The following is a 19,786-nucleotide window of genomic DNA, read 5'->3' on the forward strand; positions in this document are numbered from 1 at the left end:
GTGTGAACAAATGTGCTCAAGTATATGTGATGAGAGATAAAGATCAAACTAAGAGCAGAGTGGAATATAAACTGAAGAAATGACTCACATTCACACATTTATTTTTGCCACCGTGTGATCAGTTTATTTTTCGTCTCATTTCACACTCATTGTTTTTTCCACTCCAGTGGTCAGCGTCTTCTTCGAACTGTTTGACAGTGTGTTTTCACCCACAGCCGTGATGAGATCGATGTTTGTCAGCTTTTAAAAGATATTTTTAAAGTTTAAATGTGAATTCACTGAATATTACACCAATTTTCTAATAGTTTTTCTTTTGAATGGTCTGGTAGTTTCTCTAGTGTTTATTATATGGATAAAAGTGTCTGCTAAATGATTAAATGTAAGTAAATGTAGAATCCAGAAACAAAACGAAGTGGTTTAATATCTTGAAAAGCAGTGCATGTTATTGTCAGTGGGATATTGTGTATGGATCTGTTATTCTCAGTGGTTATATCAGTCTTGGTGCTCATGTGAAGCTAAATCAAGACACCTGAAATAGTTTTAACTGTGTTTACATGTATTTATTTTTCAAGACTAACAGCATAAATCTGTAAAATCAGATAAACAGTGAGTAGAATTGCATATGAAAAGGACAAGAAGGAGGCTGAAAAATGTAAAAAATATATAAATGCATATTTATTTATAATTGCACAAAAGGAGGCATGTAGAAATGTGGAAAAATGTGAAATATAGATATATCTTGCATATAAACTTTTAAGAACTTTCTCTCTTTGACATTTTACAGTGTAGAGAGAGAGAGAGAGAGACAGAGAGAGAGCTGTCAGTGAAATAACACATTAGTTGGCGCTTCAACAGAGACAATCAAGACTGACAAATCTATTGAAAACATGTTTTGTTCACGCCATGTCGTGATTACCGTTATTACGAGATGAGAAACACATGATTTTATTTGTTCATGTCATCAGATTCAGAATTATGTGCTTCTGTCACAACATTATTAATCCCAAAATGAATCTCCAGCAGTCAGGAAGAAGTTGGAGCTCTCAGAAAATTACAAATTACAAATTATAATTTACGGTAATTACAGTAATTACGATGTGGCGTGAACACAACAAGCATAAATAAAATAAATCAAAAACACTGTTAAAATCTCCTCAATTAAAATCCATTAATATGACATTATTAATGTATAATATTTGACCTTTTGACATGGACTGTGAACACCACAGCCATTAACTGACAAAAATCCTTCACAGAAACTTTATATTAAACAAAACACAAATAAAAGCACATTTGGAACAACAGGGTGTTTTTGTTTTGTTTTGTTTTTTTGTTTTTTTTGATCATATGATTTCATTTAATACTTAACCCTGCATCTTAAAAAATTATGACTTAAAAAATAAATAAATAAATAAAAATTATATAATTATATATAGTTTTTCCATAATATTTGTAATTTAATGTAATTTAATTATTTAATGTAATTTAATAATATCTGTAACAGAAAAACATCTGGCTCAATGCAAAACAAGTGCTGGATGTCATTCAGCTAATATGATGCAGGCCGGTATTTATGTATAACTTCAAACTTATTGGGAAATCTTTCAAATGATCAAGATCTGATCAACGTCTCGAGACTCCTGCGTACACCACATTATCCTCCTCTGTAGCTCTCTGAAAAAAAACACAAAAGCACCGTTCATCAATGTATTCATCACATTATTGGCACATCTATCCGTCCTCTTTCCACAAGCACAGAAAATACAGCAGAAATACTTTTGTCAGCAATTTCCTCACAACGGGTCCCAAGTGTTGTTATGAAAAAAGTTTATTTAAGTGTGCTTTTAGTATACTTCTTTAAAGTAAAAATAAGAGTGTATACTTTCAGTCTATTTTGTATGAAATATACTAAAAATCACTTTAGAGTATACTTGACTTATACTGACAGAAAAACTATATTTGGCCTAAACTCGTACTCCAGCAAACCATGTTTTGTTGTTATATGCTAGGGGGCGCTATTACGAATCTTCTGAATGAGAGATTGTTGGAGAGGGTGAAGGTTTTTAAATTGTTAGATATTTGTTTTGATACGAAACTTACATGGGCTGAACATATAAACAAAATAGATGAGAAATGTCAGAAAGTGTTAAACATCATGAGATGTGTAAGTGGAGTTTTTCTTCATTAAAAACTATTTATGTGGCACTGATCCGATCTGTATTTGATTATGGTCGTGTGGTATATGAATCAGCTTCAAAACACAGCTTTACAAGTCTTGTTAGGAGAGATGCCACTAGAAATTAGAAGGAAACAATTAATGATCAACTACTGTATAATATCTTAGTCAGTTTTATGAGTTCATGCACACATAGGAATAAAGAAAAAATTAAGAAAAAAATAAATATTAAGATAAATCATGTTTTATTTATTTATTTAAGTATAATTTATTTAACATTAAATTAACATGATAAAAACATAAAAAAATAAATAAAACATGATTAAATGTTAAATTAACATGATGAAAATGTACAAAATTGAATAAAATTAAAATAAATCAATTAGATATAAATAAATAAATGGTATTAACTCCATAAACTCCTTAAAAAGTCTGAGAAAAACTGTAAATAAATAATAAAAAAAAAAAAATATATATATATATATATATATATATATATATATATATATATATATTTATATTTATATATATATATATATATATATATATATATATATACAGGTGCTGGTCATATAATTAGAATATCATCAAAAAGTTGATTTATTTCACTAATTCCATTCAAAAAGTGAAACTTGTATATTATATTCATTCATTACACACAGACTGATATATTTCAAATGTTTATTTCTTTTAATTTTGATGATTATAACTGACAACTAAGGAAAATCCCAAATGCAGTATCTCAGAAAATTAGAATATTACTTAAGACCAATACAAAGAAAGTATTTTTAGAAATCTTGGCCAACTGAAAAGTATGAACATGAAAAGTATGAGCATGTACAGCACTCAATACTTAGTTGGGGCTCCTTTTGCCTGAATTACTGCAGCAATGCGGCGTGGCATGGAGTCGATCAGTCTGTGGCACTGCTCAGGTGTTATAAGAGCCCAGGTTGCTCTGATAGTGGCCTTCAGCTCTTCTGCATTGTTGGGTCTGGCATATCGCATCTTCCTCTTCACAATACCCCATAGATTTTCTATGGGGTTAAGGTCAGGTGAGTTTGCTGGCCAATTAAGAACAGGGATACCATGGTCCTTAAACCAGGTACTGGTAGCTTTGGCACTGTGTGCAGGTGCCAAGTCCTGTTGGAAAATGAAATCTGCATCTCCATAAAGTTGGTCAGCAGCAGGAAGCATGAAGTGCTCTAAAACTTCCTGGTATACGGCTACGTTGACCTTGGACCTCAGAAAACACAGTGGACCAACACCAGCAGATGACATGGCACCCCAAACCATCACTGACCGTGGAAACTTTACACTGGACCTCAAGCAACGTGGATTGTGTGCCTCTCCTCTCTTCCTCCAGACTCTGGGACCTTGATTTCCAAAGGAAATGCAAAATTTACTTTCATCAGAGAACATAACTTTGGACCACTCAGCAGCAGTCCAGTCCTTTTTGTCTTTAGCCCAGGCGAGACGCTTCTGACGCTGTCTGTTGTTCAAGAGTGGCTTGACACGACAGCTGAAACCCATGTCTTGCATACGTCTGTGCGTAGTGGTTCTTGAAGCACTGACTCCAGCTGCAGTCCACTCTTTGTGAATCTCCCCCACATTTTTGAATGGGTTTTGTTTCACAATCCTCTCCAGGGTGCGGTTATCCCTATTGCTTGTACACTTTTTTCTACCACATCTTTTCCTTCCCTTCGCCTCTCTATTAATGTGCTTGGACACAGAGCTCTGTGAACAGCCAGCCTCTTTTGCAATGACTTTTTGTGTCTTGCCCTCCTTGTGCAAGGTGTCAGTGGTCGTCTTTTGGACAACTGTCAAGTCAGCAGTCTTCCCCATGATTGTGTAGCCTACAGAACTAGACTGAGAGACCATTTAAAGGCCTTTGCAGGTGTTTTGAGTTAATTAGCTGATTAGAGTGTGGCACCAGGTGTCTTCAAAGTTGAACCTTTTCACAATATTCTAATTTTCTGAGATACTGAATTTGGGATTTTCCTTAGTTGTCAGTTATAATCATCAAAATTAAAAGAAATAAACATTTGAAATATATCAGTCTGTGTGTAATGAATGAATATAATATACAAGTTTCACTTTTTGAATGGAATTAGTGAAATAAATCAACTTTCTGATGATATTCTAATTATATGACCAGCACCTGTGTGTGTGTGTGTGTGTGTGTGTGTGTGTGTGTGTGTATATATATATATATATATATATATATATATATTATTGCTATCTGATTTGTCACAGTGTATATTTTAAGACAAATTATTTGAAAATCTGCTTTAAAATGATTTATATTGTGAAAAGTGACAAACAAGCACAACTGATGTGAAAATTAGAAAAGGAGTAAACTAAAAATGAGAGATTAGATTCTGAACAAAATGATAATGATTTTTAAAATGATAAAATTATATTTCTTAAAATGATATTTCTTGTAATATCACATCTACAGTTGTTCAAGAACATCTCTACCTTCCTGAGTATCTGATTAATCAGAGCTTGATGGTTATTTCTGGACGCTCTTCTTCTGTTGAAGACTTCTGGATCAGGGGTCGTATTCACAAAACATTTTATCTTACCACTAAGAGTTCTCCTAAATGGCAGTAAAAGTTTTTAGCTAAGAGTTTTCTCTTAAAACCTGTTCACAAAGCTGCTGAGACCAACTTTTACTAACGAGTTAAGAACAGAGAGAAGTCTTAAGCTAAGAGTAAGGGCGGGGTTGACCTCGTTGCTGTGGAGTAAACACACAGTGATTGGCTGATGGGGGAGGAGTCAGCGATTTAATCAAAGAAATATGGTAGAATGAGGTGTCATGTTTCCATATTAAATAAAGATTTTAAAATACAAATGTTGCCCTATTCAAATAAATATTTTTTAATAAATGTTGCCATATTCAAATAAAGGTTTTAAAATGTAGGCTGAGTGTCATTAATTAATTAAACTAGTATATGTTCAGCTAATTGTCAGCCTCTCACATGTCTTCATCTCAAGAGAATGCAGAATTCAAGCGACAAATGATGTTTTACAAACAAAGTTTGGGAGGAGCATGTTCAAACGGTCTGTCTAATCGGCTCGAGTGGAGGTATACTGTATATACACAGACGAGAGATTCACCTATAGTTTCCTTGACAGTTTTCTGCATCCCTCCACTACCCCGTTCCTCACTCTCGGCTGGGGATACGGGAAGAACTTGTGCTAAATTCCAAGCTCGGAGCCCTCGATCCTCTTGGACAGCACGCCAAATATGCTTATTATAATTTTTTTATTCTATTCGATCATTTGTTGTAAGTGTGAACTAGTTAAAACAACTGCCACAGGTAATCGGACACTATTTATTTATTTATTAAATATTTATTTTTGCCGTTTTATGGTAGATTAAAATCTATAAATCAAAATATGTATTGCATTTATGAAGAAGGTTCAGCACCTAAGGCTTTATCGCTGTTGCCTCAATAGTGTCAATGGTGTACAGTGTCTTTGGGTGGATTGCTGAGGCGGATTGGCAATTGGCAATTTAGGAGCTACTTTTAGCCTTAAGATGTTTTGTGAATATGGTCCCTGATGTCATAAACCAGAACAACCACAGTAGCCACGCCCACCAGAGCAGAGAGAGCCAATCGGATCACAGCTTCAGTAAAGCCACAACAGTGGATACTGTGTTCTGAGAAAAGAAATGAGTAACATACAGTGGGTACGGAAAGTATTCAGACCCCCTTAAATTTTTCACTCTTTGTTATATTGCAGCCATTTGCTAAAATCATTTAAGTTCATTTTTTTTCCTCATTAATGTACACACAGCACCCTATATTGACAGAAAAACACAGAATTGTTGCAGATTTATTAAAAAAGAAAAACTGAAATATCACATGGTCCTAAGTATTCAGACCCTTTGCTGTGACACTCATATATTTAACTCAGGTGCTGTCCATTTCTTCTGATCATCCTTGAGATGGTTCTACACCTTCATTTGAGTCCAGCTGTGTTTGATTATACTGATTGGACTTGATTAGGAAAGCCACACACCTGTCTATATAAGACCTTACAGCTCACAGTGCATGTCAGAGCAAATGAGAATCATGAGGTCAAAGGAACTGCCTGAAGAGCTCAGAGACAGAATTGTGGCAAGGCACAGATCTGGCCAAGGTTACAAAAAAAATTCTGCTGCACTTCCTAAGAGCACAGTGGCCTCCATAATCCTTAAATGGAAGACGTTTGGGACGACCAGAACCCTTCCTAGAGCTGGTCGTCCGGCCAAACTGAGCTATCGGGGGAGAAGAGCCTTGGTGAGAGAGGTAAAGAAGAACCCAAAGATCACTGTGGCTGAGCTCCAGAGATGCAGTCGGGAGATGGGAGAAAGTTGTAGAGAGTCAACCATCACTGCAGCCCTCCACCAGTCGGGGCTTTATGGCAGAGTGGCCTGACGGAAGCCTCTCCTCAGTGCAAGACACATGAAAGCCCGTATGGAGGACTCCAAGATGGTGAGAAATAAGATTCTCTGGTCTGATGAGACCTTCCAACAAGACAATGACCCTAAGCACACAGCTAAAATAACGAAGGAGTGGCTTCACAACAACTCCGTGACTGTTCTTGAATGGCCCAGCCAGAGCCCTGACTTAAACCCAATTGAGCATCTCTGGAGAGACCTAAAAATGGCTGTCCACCAACGTTTACCATCCAACCTGACAGAACTGGAGAGGATCTGCAAGGAGGAATGGCAGAGGATCCCCAAATCCAGGTGTGAAAAACTTGTTGCATCTTTCCCAAAAAGACTCATGGCTGTATTAGATCAAAAGGGTGCTTCTACTAAATACTGAGCAAAGGGTCTGAATACTTAGGACCATGTGATATTTCAGTTTTTCTTTTTTAATAAATCTGCAAAAATGTCAACAATTATGTGTTTTTCTGTCAATATGAGGTGCTGTATGTACATTAATGAGGAAAAAAATGAACTTAAATGAATTTAGCAAATGGCTGCAATATAACAAAGAGTGAAAAATTTAAGGGGGTCTGAATACTTTCCGTACCCACTGTAAATATATAATCATTGTTCATTTAGTTTTTGGAAATATACATATATACAAATATCATCAGAGACATACCTGCACATGTGTGACAGAGTTGAGTGTTGTTGAGGTGTTGAGTCTGGTTTCTGATGGGATTGTTCAGCACACAGCTGTAGGAATCATCCACACACTCCAGATGGAGAAGAAGATCCAGGGTATCCGCGGGGCATTAAAAAGCATTAAAAGTCATTAAATGGATTTTGCGAAAATTAAGGCCTTAAATGGCATTAAAAAGCATTACATTTTATTCCTACAGGCATTAATTTTTTTTTTAGATAGTTTTGAAGAAAAACAATACTACCAGTTTATATTGAATATAGCCTTCATAATTAATAACTTTGATTTGCTGTCACAAAATATGTACATTGGTGTGATACACACACAGAACCAGTTTGGTAATTCGGTGCACAATTGCCGTAACGTCGTTTTGGACAGCGGCGGGCTGGGACCTGGAGACGGAAGGTTGAATCAGTGTTGCCAACTAAGCACCTTTTCAGACCCCTTTTGCGACTTTTTTCCAAGAAAGCGCATTGTGACGAATATAATTGTTAACCTGATCTAGCTTCCAATACTCCCCGGTACTGCCGCACGAGGTCTTGCTTTCCTGCCGCTGGCGTACCTGCGTCTGCTCTGTTCAGAGTGGCTGAGAGGATCAGCACATTCAGTTGAGGATGTCAGAGAACAAATAAAACAGATACTGTTGCTTCTAACCTGAGTGATCATTTTACGTGTACATACAGCCACAATCACAGCAAATGGTTTTATATTATGTGAATGGTGATTTTGTCAGACAACGTCTCGATTATAAATCAGGATTTTAGCGCTGGTTTAACATGTCAGGGCTCGACACTAACGCTTGTCAATTAGTCCGGGATAAGTGGATTTTTTTGAAGGGGCAAGTGAAAGAGAATTTTACCATACCAAAAAAAAAAAAAACACAAGTGACTGATTTTATTACATTTAGTTTACGTGGCGATCCATAGTGGATAATAATAGGCTGTATAATGTAGTGACGATAACAAGGTTGCGCTGTTGAGGCTCGCGCACCATCTCAAGGAGAAATGGAAACATGAGCGAAGCGCACACACAAAAAGAAGTCTTTATAACTTGATACAGGTAAACAAAATCACACGACCAAGAATGCTGTTTTCCTAAATAGGCTACCGTCACGATTAAAAACGTGACACTGATTTCATACAACTGTTCAGTTAATATTAAGCCACTTACATTTTAGAAGGAACATTGACTGTTTTTGTTCTATTTTAGCAGCAAAAATAGTCTCAAACAAAGATCACAGCAGAATAGCACAACACTCAGCCTTGTTTTCATTACTGAATAATTAAGCGTTTTGAATGAATCGGTTGAGTCAAAGATTAAATGACCCATTCATAAACAGCTGCCTCATTCTTGAATGAATCAGCCATTTGAATGAATCGTTTAAATGAATGACTCACTTATTAAGACGGTTATTTGACGCCACCTACTGGTGGTTTAGTTTAATTTTTAAAAGTATCATTTTCCCCCCAACATTTCTTACAATCCCATAACATTATTTAATGCAGTTGTAAATTATTTAATTTGATTGGTAACAGCCCTTAGTGTCTTATTCTAATTAAATTTATTGATTTAAGAATTTAAAATGAAAGATCAATCATACATTTTACATGAATCGTACAAGAATTGTACAAGTGAATGAAAAGGCTTAATGTCGAGCCCTGTATGTATTCTTAATGGGCTGCGTTTCAGTCACCATTTCATATTGTCTGACAACAAAAACAGAAAAATATATAGATTAAACAATTTTATTGGGAATTTGGCTGTATTAAAATATATTATGTGAGCAAAAAGCTGTAGCAGCAGAGAAGCAAACAAATGTAAAGGGCTGACACTTGGTAGAATGCGAATACAACAATGACATGATGAATATTCTAATTGCCGTATATCATCATCTATCGACATTTACCAACATACATATATTGCATTAAAAATGTTAAAATTGGCATTAAAAAGGCATTAAAAAGCATTAAATTAGATTTGATGAAACCTGTAGAAACCCTGAGATCAGACCGGCTGCTGATATCAGACACTCTGATGCTGGAGAATGAACTGTTTCTTTTGAACCAGGAGAGAGTCACATGACTCACATTCACAGCTGAACACACCAATGAACATGATGATGATGATGATGATGAAGATGATGATGAAGAACAGTCTCTGCTGATGACAGGAACAGGCAGACAAGCTGAAAACATGACAGAATAAATCAGATTCAGTAGAAATCACTGTGATCTTTTGAATAAAATGATCAGTATCATTACAGAAATCTCTATCATTTTATAATATTCTCAATACTTTTAATAATTTGAGTTTAGTCAACAGATGTAACAGGATATCAATTCTCTCCTCACCATATAAGATATTTTGAAGGAAGTTTGTAACTAGGCTGCTTTGGGGCACCATTGACTTTCATAGTAGAAAAAACAATACTATGGAAGTGAATGGTGCCCCTAAACAGTTCAGTTTCCCACATTCTTCAAAATATCTTCCTTTGTGTTTATTTGTGTTGTGTTTATCAACTAAAGTTCTGCAGCGGATGTGGAATTCATTGTTACTGTCAGTGGTGAGTAAAAAAACTCTTCAAACTTGCAAATTGTTCTGAATTTTTGCTTCTTAAGTGTTGTGGCATCATTTTAGGGCTTTTCACACTTGAAATAGTTAACCCTGGGTCATTGTAAACCCTGGGTAAATGGAATCCTGGGTTATCTTGCTTCATGTTTTACACTGCTTATACTTTACAAGGGTTAACAGTTAATCCTGGATATCCATAAGCTGCTGTTTCACACTGCACATTCCTAAATCCCAGGTTAAAGTCCTTTATTTGCATATTGTCTGTTGCTAAACATCTAGCCGTAACATTCTAACACCGCGCCATTTCACACTGTACAAGGTCGGCACCGCATTGCAAAAGCGGTTTCATAGCCCCGGGTAAAAAGCGGTGTGAAATATTCCTTTACCGGGGGTTAAAAGCAGTTTAGAATGAGGATAACCCGGGGTTAAGCACAGTGTGAAAAGCCCTTTTGAGTGCATTAATCGGATGACACTGGAGGGTCTGCCCATTTCCTCCTTCCCTCTCTCTCCACCAGTTACTGGAATTAGTCATCCTGCGCTTGACCTGCTTTCTACTGCTCGTCTCCACTGTCCCATGCTCCCTCTGCCACACATACAAAACATGGATTTTCTAGTTTTTGTGTGACCATCATGTCTGATGAATTTAAAGCACATTATCTAACAAGTCTGTGATTGTTGTTAAAACAGGATCAGATGGAAATGCTTCTGGATACGAACCAAAAGAGCAGAAAGCAGGTGAGATTCTGTTATGTTCACTTAATCACTTTACCGTTAAAAAGGGTTATAATTTTGTCACATGACTGACCTTTTAAAACACATCTACACTCTTATTTGTTCAGATATTTGTACTGCTGTAGTAAGGAATTAATATAAACTGAATGAAAGATTGTTTATCCTGACAGAAACAGTCCATGTGTAAATCTTTTAATGCATCTAAAAGATCAAGACAAAATGTTTAAATTGAGTTTAAATGTTTCAGAAGGTGTGTGACTGAGTTCACAAATGCATTTTGTATTTTATACTTGTCAGGTTTTCTCAAGGAAAAAATTATTTCTCGCTGCCGTATGCCTTCAGAGCTTTTGTAATATATGACACTCTCCACAAGAGACTTTAGTAGTTACAGTATTATATGGTATTATATATTGTATTATGTCAAATTTACTTCTGTCTGTGTTATTCTCATCCGTAAGTTATTCGTATTAAAGCATTTACTGAATTACTAAATGTTGACGTAAGATATTGATATACCGCTGGTCTGTATGATCTTTGTGTCATCCGTCATGAATCATGTCTGTGCTTTAGTGTGCAATACTGACTCAGTTACTGATACAGCTGTTTTGTTTTACAAAATATAAGTAAATATACATTTGAAGATGAACAGTTTTTATTTATTTATTTTTAATATCATGTCCTAGAAATCTGTTGGTTCATACTGTATCTTCAGTAATTGATGTACAAAATCAAATCTTCAGATACCAGACTGAATCTGGCCAGTTACAGCTGAAATCTGAGAGAGAGAGAGAGAGAGAGAGAGAGAGAGAGCTCCAATTTTAAGAAAATATTTTATTAAAATAGAGCTTGCTCTTGTAAAACAGACCAAAACATTTTGACTCAACTTGCATGTATTAAAAGCACCAGTCAGTGTAATATGATGATCCAGCCTTGCAGGAAAAACAGACTGACCTATCAGGTTTTCATCATGAGATTAGGGTTTAGCTGGTTAGAATAGGAAATAATGTCATTTCGTGTTCAGACACAAGGGGGAGATGAAGCACTGTATCTGGGTCTTCTGGAGGGAAAAACTGGCTGATGACACCACAGTCATTTCATCATTTGTGTTTTGTTGCACACATGCAGGTACTTCTCTAAGATGTCTGCTAAAGATCTAGAAATCTGGAAAACATCTGCTGTGTGAAAACAACTGATAAACGTATTAGAAAAAGCAGTTATTCTTAGAGCAGTCTTAGGTTTAGAGAGACGTATTGCAGATGAAAACACACAGATGTAAATGGACGTCTCTGAGATGAACGTGTGCTATCGGGGTGTAATTTTTTCTCAGATCTTAATTTTTGAGGCCATGAATGTTAATGCATGATACATGTGTTAAATGTGGAGGTAAGATATAACAAAAATAAAGAACATAATTATAATAATATTACATACATACTTTCCATATTCATTTCAAAACTTGAAATTTACTGACTGGAACACGGACCCATCTCCAAACACGCACACTAACTTCTATTCACTGTAGTTCTCAGTGCTTTAGAAATGATAAACATAATTTCAGATGTCTGACACTGCCAGGGCGCCATCTAGTGGCTGCCAAAACCTCACTGAGCACACGCACTGACCCCAATGTAACTCTGCTGGAGCTGAACAGGATTGCTAGAGTCTGGAGGATCAGATGAGTTGCTGTCTTCCAGACTGCTCATAGCTGGTCTAGCAGGCTGGTTTTGAGGGGTTTTGACCACTCTTTTTGTTTAACTGCTCAGGCTGTGACCACTGACCAGCTGACCAACCAGCTGAACACCAGCTAGGCCAGATCAAAAACAAACCAAGACCTGCTAACCGGCTCAGGCTGGTTTTAGCGTTTTTTCACACCAAGACAATGATACAATTATTTCACTCAACTCTCATGTAGAAATCCAACACGTCCTTTGAAATATTTGTGTTAAAATAGTTTGCTAAAAAATACCATTGCTTTAGGTAGGCATAACTTTCTTCTTTCTGATGAACACAATCAGAGAAATATTAATAAATATCCTGATGCATCCGAGCTTTATAATGGCAGTGAATGGGATCAATGAGTATGAGCTGAAGAAAGTGTCTCCATCCACATCCATCCATCATAAACGTACTCCACACTGCTCCAGAAGGGTTAATAAAGGCCTTCTGAAGTGAAGCGATGCATTTGTGTAAAAAAATATCCATATTTAGAAAGTTATGAAGTAAAATATCAAGCTTCCACCAGATCGCCTTCCGTATTCAACTTACGAAAAAAAGTGTGATGCCTCTCAACCTGCGAAAAAGTAAGTTGAATACGGAAGGCGATCTGGTGGAAGCTAGATATTTTATGGATTTTTTCTTACACAAACGCATCTCTTCGCTTCAGAAGGCCTTTATTAACCCCCCGGAGCCGAGTGGAGTACATTTATGATGGATGGATGTGGATGGAGACACTTTCTTCAGCTCATACTCATTGATCCCGTTCACTGCCATTATAAAGCTCGGATGCATCAGGATATTTATTAATATTTCTGCGATTGTGTTCATCAGAAAGAAGAAAATCACCTAGGATGGCTTGAGGGTGAGTAAAGCTTGGGTTAATTTTCATTTTATAGTGAACTAATCCTTTAAGTATAAAGAAATATGTTCAGTGCTTATAGTTCAAGGACACGGTTTTGACGTAAGTGAAAGACACCTGAACTGGATCAGTTTAGTAAAGTTGGCAACATATTCACAGATTCGAATTTCCTGGATCAATAACTCGTGAGCTAAACATTGTTATTAACGTTCCTATTGGAGTCTATTTGACCCCATTCAATGTTAAAGCATTGACATAATTTTTTATTATTCATATTGCTTTTCCTAATTTAACTCTCTGACAACTGGGTAAACATAAAATTACCATGATTAAATGTTTTAAATGTCCTGTACACATTCTGTAGCATCAATATTATTTGGGGTCAGTTTGAATACCTTAGCAACATCCTAGCAATAACCCAGGTATCCTAGCAAGCGCATAGCAACACCCTAGCAACCACCATGAGTACTTTAACAACCGCACCGCAACACCTTAGCAACCACCCAGAATACCCTAGCACCCGCATAGCAACATGCCAGGAATCACTCAGAATACCATAGCTATACACTAGCAATTGCATAGCAACACCATAGCAACCACCCCGAGTACCCTAGCAACCACATAGGAACCACTCCTAGTACCTTAGCAACCACATAGAAAACTCTATTGCTATTCATGTTACCTACATGTTCAATAATGCTAGCAGCTGCTAATCAAGATAGCAATGTGTTAAATTATGTTAGCAACATGGGAGGGAGGGGGGGTGGGGGTGGGGTATTTACAGGGCTATTTACATCCCTGCAAACACACCCCTGTGGGGCCCATACTGGCTTTTTGTGGGCACAGTGGTCTAGGGCCAGCCCACAACAAACCTAAACAGGCCCAGTGTGGGCTTGCCCAGGCGATGCCCACAGCTTTGGGCTCACTGCGGGCTCTCTGTGATCAGCCCACACTAGTGAACTGCCCACATTAAGCCCATGATGGTCCAGTGTGGATCAGCCCGTTCGGGCCCAGAGCAACTTTAAAAATTACAAAAATAATCTGTAATTAAATACAATAAAAAAACAGTTAGATGATAAAATGGTCAAATGACTGGCAGTGAAGTAAAATCTCCTTATTTAAATAAGCTGAAAACACTGTCACATGATCAGCAGCAGAACATTAAACACTAACAGATCTGTGTAGATCTCAGCATCTTCACTTATTACAATACAGTTTGACTATTTCTTTCATACAAAACTTTTAGATGTTGACGTTTTATTGAAAATAGTACATTTTGAAGTCACCGTTATGGAGGTCAGTGTTTGCTTTAGTTGGGCTCTTGACCATTGACTTCCTAACTTTAGTGTTTCTCTGATCATTAACTGTTATTTTTATTAATGGTAAATGTTTGGCACCCTGTGCTGCCAGAAATATTGTTGTAGATTAATATTGAGGGCCCTGTGTGGGCCCAGTGAGGGCTTCCTGGGGGTCAAGTGAGGGCTGCCCGTGCAGGGCCAGCGCTAAGGGGCCAACGTTTTGCCAATGAGCAAATTCTCAGGGGCCCTGCGCTGGCAGCCTGCTGGGGACCCTTATGCTAGCCCTAAGCATAATATTATGACCACCTTCCTAATATTGTATTGGTCCCCCTTTTGCTGCCAAAACAGCCCTGACTCGTTGAGGCATGGACTCCACTAGACCCCTGAAGGTGTGGTATCTGGACCAAGTTGCGACGTGGAGCCTCCATGGATCAGACTTGTTTGTTCAGCACATCCCACAGATGCTGGATTGGATTGGGATCTGGGGCATTTGGAGGCCAAGTCAACACCTCAAACTCATTGTTGTGCTCCTAAAACCATTCCTGAACCATTTTTGCTTTGTGGCAGAGCGCATTATCCTGCTGAAAGAGGCCACAGCCACCAGAGAGTACCTCACGTGTCCACTGTTGGCTCTTTCAGCGGTGGACAGGGGTCAGCATGGGCACCCTGACTTGTCTGCAGCTATGCAGCCCCATACACAACAAACTGTGATGCACTGTGTATTCTGACACCTTTCTATCAGAACCAGCATTAACTTCCTGAGCAATTTAAAGCTACAGTAGCTCGTCTGTTGGATCGGGCCACATGGGCCAGCCTCTGTTCCCCACATGCATCAATGAGCCTCGGCCGCCAGGTGTATAGCTATGAAAATGACCTATTAATTGCCATTAAAGTAAAATTACTGAACCTAAACATACAAGCTTGATAAAAATGCTCATTTTAGAAGAAAATTTCAGATGGCACTTGGAGGCTTTTGCATCTGAAGTCTTCATATATATATATATATATATATATATATATAAAATATAATATATATAATATAATATAATATTATATATATATATATATATATATATATATATATTCTGGAGGTTTAAGTTGTAGGGGTCTAATTGAGTTTCATTGCTCAATATTAAAAACAAATTTCCAGTGCACTGCATTTCTGCTGGTTTTCACACTTCATCTCTCTCTCACACACATTCACATGCAAAAAATACACACAAACATCACCTCCTTTTTGAAACTTGTGGCTCTTGAAGGCATCAGTGACATCTGAAACTGTTTATGAATGTCTGTTTTAGCAGAAGCGTATTAAACCACAGTGTGTTTAAAGGTTAAAGTGTCTCTACACTTACAGTTCTTCTCTCTCATCGGCTCTCAATTGATCACTTGCTACTATATTTGCACAAAAATGCATGTTTAGTCGATGTAAATCACTCAGATCGCTGCACTGAACTCATCTGTGGTTGTTTTGCTGTGGTGAGTCGGTTGACCGACACACCTGACGTCTGTGGTTTGGTTGAGTGTGGTTTGTGTGGACAGATCTCAACCAAACGACCAACTGAATCTGAGTTTAACAGCAGAAAGATGAATGTAGTGACACTTGATCAGGCCAAACATCTGTGGATTCAACCGACATGTGTGAACAAATGTGCTCAAGTATATGTGATGAGAGATAAAGATCAAACTAAGAGCAGAGTGGAATATAAACTGAAGAAATGACTCAAGTTCACACATTTATTTTTGCGACCGTGTGATCAGTTTATTTTTCGTCTCATTTCACACTCATTGTTTTTTCCACTCCAGTGGTCAGCGTCTTCTTCGAACTGTTTGACAGTGTGTTTTCACCCACAGCCGTGATGAGAGCGATTGTTTGTCAGCTTTTAAAAGATATTTTTAAAGTTTAATTGTGAATTCACTGAATATTACACCAATTTTCTAATAGTGTTTCTTTTGAATGGTCTGGTAGTTTCTCTAATGTTTATTATATGGATAAAAGTGTCTGCTAAATGATTAAATGTAAGTAAATGTAGAATCCAGAAATAAAACGAAGTGGTTTAATATCTTGAAAAGCAGTGCATGTTATTGTCAGTGGGATATTGTGTATGGATCTGTTATTCTCAGTGGTTATATCAGTCTTGGTGCTCATGTGAAGCTAAATCAAGACACCTGAAATAGTTTTAACTGTGTTTACATGTATTTATTTTTCAAGACTAACAGAATAATTGTGTAAAATCACATAAACTGTGAGTAGAAATGCATATGAAAGGGACAAGAAGGAGGCTGAAGAATTTAAAAATGATATTAAAGCATTTTTATTTAAAATTGTACAAAAGGAGGCATGTAGAAATGTGGAAAAATGTGAAATATAGATATATCTTGCATATAAACTTTTAAGAACTTTATAAAATGTCACAGAGAGAGAGAGACAGAGAGAGAGAGAGAGACAGAGACACAGAGAGAGAGAGAGAGCGAGAGAGAGACAGAGAGAGAGAGCTGTTAGTGAAATAACACATTAGTTGGTGCTTCAACAGAGACAAACAAGACTGACAAATCTATTGAAAACATGATTTGTTCACGCCATGTCGTGATTACTGTTATTACGAGATGAGAAACACATGATTTTATTTGTTCATGTCATCAGATTCAGAATTATGTGCTTCTGTCACAACATTATTAATCCCAAAATGAATCTCCAGCAGTCAGGAAGAAGTTGGAGCTCTCAGAAAATTACAAATTACAAATGATAATGTATGGTAATTACAGTAATTACGATGTGGCGTGAACACAACAAGCATAAATAAAATAAATCAAAAACACTGTTAAAATCTCCTCAATTAAAATCCATTAATATGACATTATTAATGTATAATATTTGACCTTTTGACATGGACTGTGAACACCACAGCCATTAACTGACAAAAATCCTTCACAGAAACTTTATATTAAACAAAACACAAATAAAAGCACATTTGGAACAGTGTTTTTTCTTCTTCTTCTTCTTCTTCTTTTTTTTTTTTTTTTTTTTTTGGCAAATTTGATTTCATTTATTACTTATCCCTGAGTCTTAAAAAATTATTACTTTAAAAAAATAAATAAATAAAAACGGCTTAATATTACATAATTTGGTCACAATTAAAAAATGAGAAAAAAATAAATATTAAAATATATAAAATATTATATAATTATATACAGTTTTTCCATATTATTTGTAATTTAATGTAATTTAATTATTTAATGTAATTTAATAATATCTGTAACAGAAAACATCTGGCTCAATGCAAAACAAGTATTGGATGTCATTCAGCTAATATGATGCAGGCCGGTATTTATGTATAACTTCAAACTTATTGGGAAATCTTTCAAATGATCAAGATCCGATCAACATCTCGAGACTCCTGCGTACACCACATTATCCTCCTCTCTAGGCCTCTGAAAGAAAACACAAAAGCACCGTTTATCAATGTATTCATCACATTATTGGCACATCTATCAATCCTCTTTCCACAAGCACAGAAAATACAGCAGAAATACTTTTGTCAGCAATTTCCTCACAACGGGTCACAAGTGTTGTTATGAAAAAGAAGTTTATTCAAGTGTGCTATTAGTATACTTCTTTAAACTAAAAATAAGAGTGTATACTTTCAGTCTACTTTGTATGTACTTCTCAGAAGTAAACTTAAAATCACATTAAAGTATACTTGACTTATACTAACAGAAAAACTATATTTGGCCTATACTTCTACTCCAGCAATCCATGTTTTGTTGTTATATGTTAGGGGGCGCTATTACAAATCTTGTAAATCAAATAAAAACACAAGCGTAATTCAAATTATACACATTCGTCTCCAGGAAAGGATCAGATTGGAAATATAATGCTGAGACATCTTGAAGATGGGGCTGTGGGGAAAATTTTCAAATTGTATAATAGAGTGTGAGAGGAAGGAAGACTACCAAAAGCTTGGAAAGAATCTATAATAATTCCTATAAGGAAGCAGGGAAAAGACCCTTCAAAACCTTCTAATTATAGACCAATAGCTCTTACGTCACATGTTTGTAAAATTATGGAAAGGATGATTACGGAAAGGTTGATGAATTTATTGGAAAAGAGAGGAATAATGGAACAATAGATCAGAACCCAATATTCCCAGTATATACAGATGAATCAAAAGATCCAGAGCGTCAGATAACTGGGGCTGCTTTTTTAGTTCCAGACAGTGAAATCAGTGGAATAAAGTGAACTTCAAATAGTTTGGCAGTCTGTACTGTAGAAATGATAGCAATAGAATAATGTTAGGTCATTCAAATTTAAATAACACACTTAAAATTACAGGGAAACGTCCAGACGGATCATGTGAACAATGTCATGCTGAAGAAACACCACATGTGATTCTTGAATGTATGAAGTATGAACAAGAAAGGAACAATATGATAGAAGAAATAAAGAAAAATGGAATTCAAGAATTTAAAGGTTTAAATAAAATGATCAAGTGAAAATAGTAAAAAATAGTATAAAGAATAAAGAATAAATAGTAAATTTTTCTTTGATTTTATTAGGGAAACGATGCTGATAAATACAATATAAATCTCTGTTCCACATTGAATCCAATTCAGAGTTAGTCTTTTTCTCAGATTTTTGTTCAAAATGTTGTTTATTTGTTTATTTATTAAACTTACATTCAAGTGTTGATAAAAAAAATTGCATGAAGCTTAAAATGATTTGTCGATGTTGTTATCGTTTAAAAGCAGAGGCCGCGTTCTTTCTTTTGATATACTGTATTGTATGTTCAGATATTCATATAACAAATTATTCTGGGGGCCATGAAAGTTTTGTGAAAATGATAAAAAAAATGTTGGTGCTGGCTGGCAACTATTTAAAAAAAAAATGCTGGCGGGGAAGAGTTCAAGTACAGTTGAAGGTATATTTCATATATAAAATGCAATACTTAAATATAGGGACATAGTAGCATAAAGTATGATGTTGAGTTCACTTAAAAAAAAGCTTACAAGTATACTTGCTGTATAAAACTAGTAGTTTACTGAGAGTATTCTTTAAAGGCCCACTGAAGTGTCTCGGAAAGCACAGCTTTATTCACTGTGTTGATGTAATTTCCAATGAAACAGGAAGACAGGGCAGGATATATCTAGAAGCTCCTCCCCTTTTTTAAGAATAGCCAATAGCGTTTTGCCTAGATCACAGCTCGGCCAGAGCCGTTGAGCTCATAAAACCCAATTTTCCTCATAATCTCTAACCGTTTCTCCTGCATATTTTTTTAAAAATATAGCATTGTTTGTAGAATTCAAATGT

General features: G+C 36.2%; 1 protein-coding gene and 1 long non-coding RNA gene across 4 annotated transcripts in view; one reads left to right on the plus strand and one right to left on the minus strand.

Annotated features, from left to right (window-relative positions):
* Window positions 1-1,371: 1,371 nt before the first annotated feature.
* LOC127510012 (hepatocyte cell adhesion molecule-like) overlaps window positions 1,372-19,786 on the minus strand; it is a 40,232-nt gene continuing 21,817 nt past the window's right edge. For 2 of the 3 annotated variants that reach the window (XM_051889489.1, XM_051889491.1), the window contains exon 6: window positions 16,778-17,910. In XM_051889489.1, the coding sequence (XP_051745449.1) occupies window positions 17,860-17,910 (51 nt within the window). In that variant the 3' untranslated portion in view covers window positions 16,778-17,859. Of the gene's footprint in view, window positions 1,675-16,777; window positions 17,911-19,786 lie in introns of those variants that run through there. The other variant, XM_051889490.1, reaches the window with a different exon arrangement.
* On the plus strand, window positions 9,494-17,100 carry LOC127510086 (uncharacterized). The gene is made up of 2 exons (XR_007929470.1): window positions 9,494-10,608; window positions 14,827-17,100. It is a non-coding gene; the product is annotated as an uncharacterized LOC127510086 (long non-coding RNA).

Source organism: Ctenopharyngodon idella, chromosome 3 (genome assembly GCF_019924925.1).
Source record: "Ctenopharyngodon idella isolate HZGC_01 chromosome 3, HZGC01, whole genome shotgun sequence".
NCBI classification, from domain to species: Eukaryota; Metazoa; Chordata; class Actinopteri; order Cypriniformes; family Xenocyprididae; genus Ctenopharyngodon; species Ctenopharyngodon idella.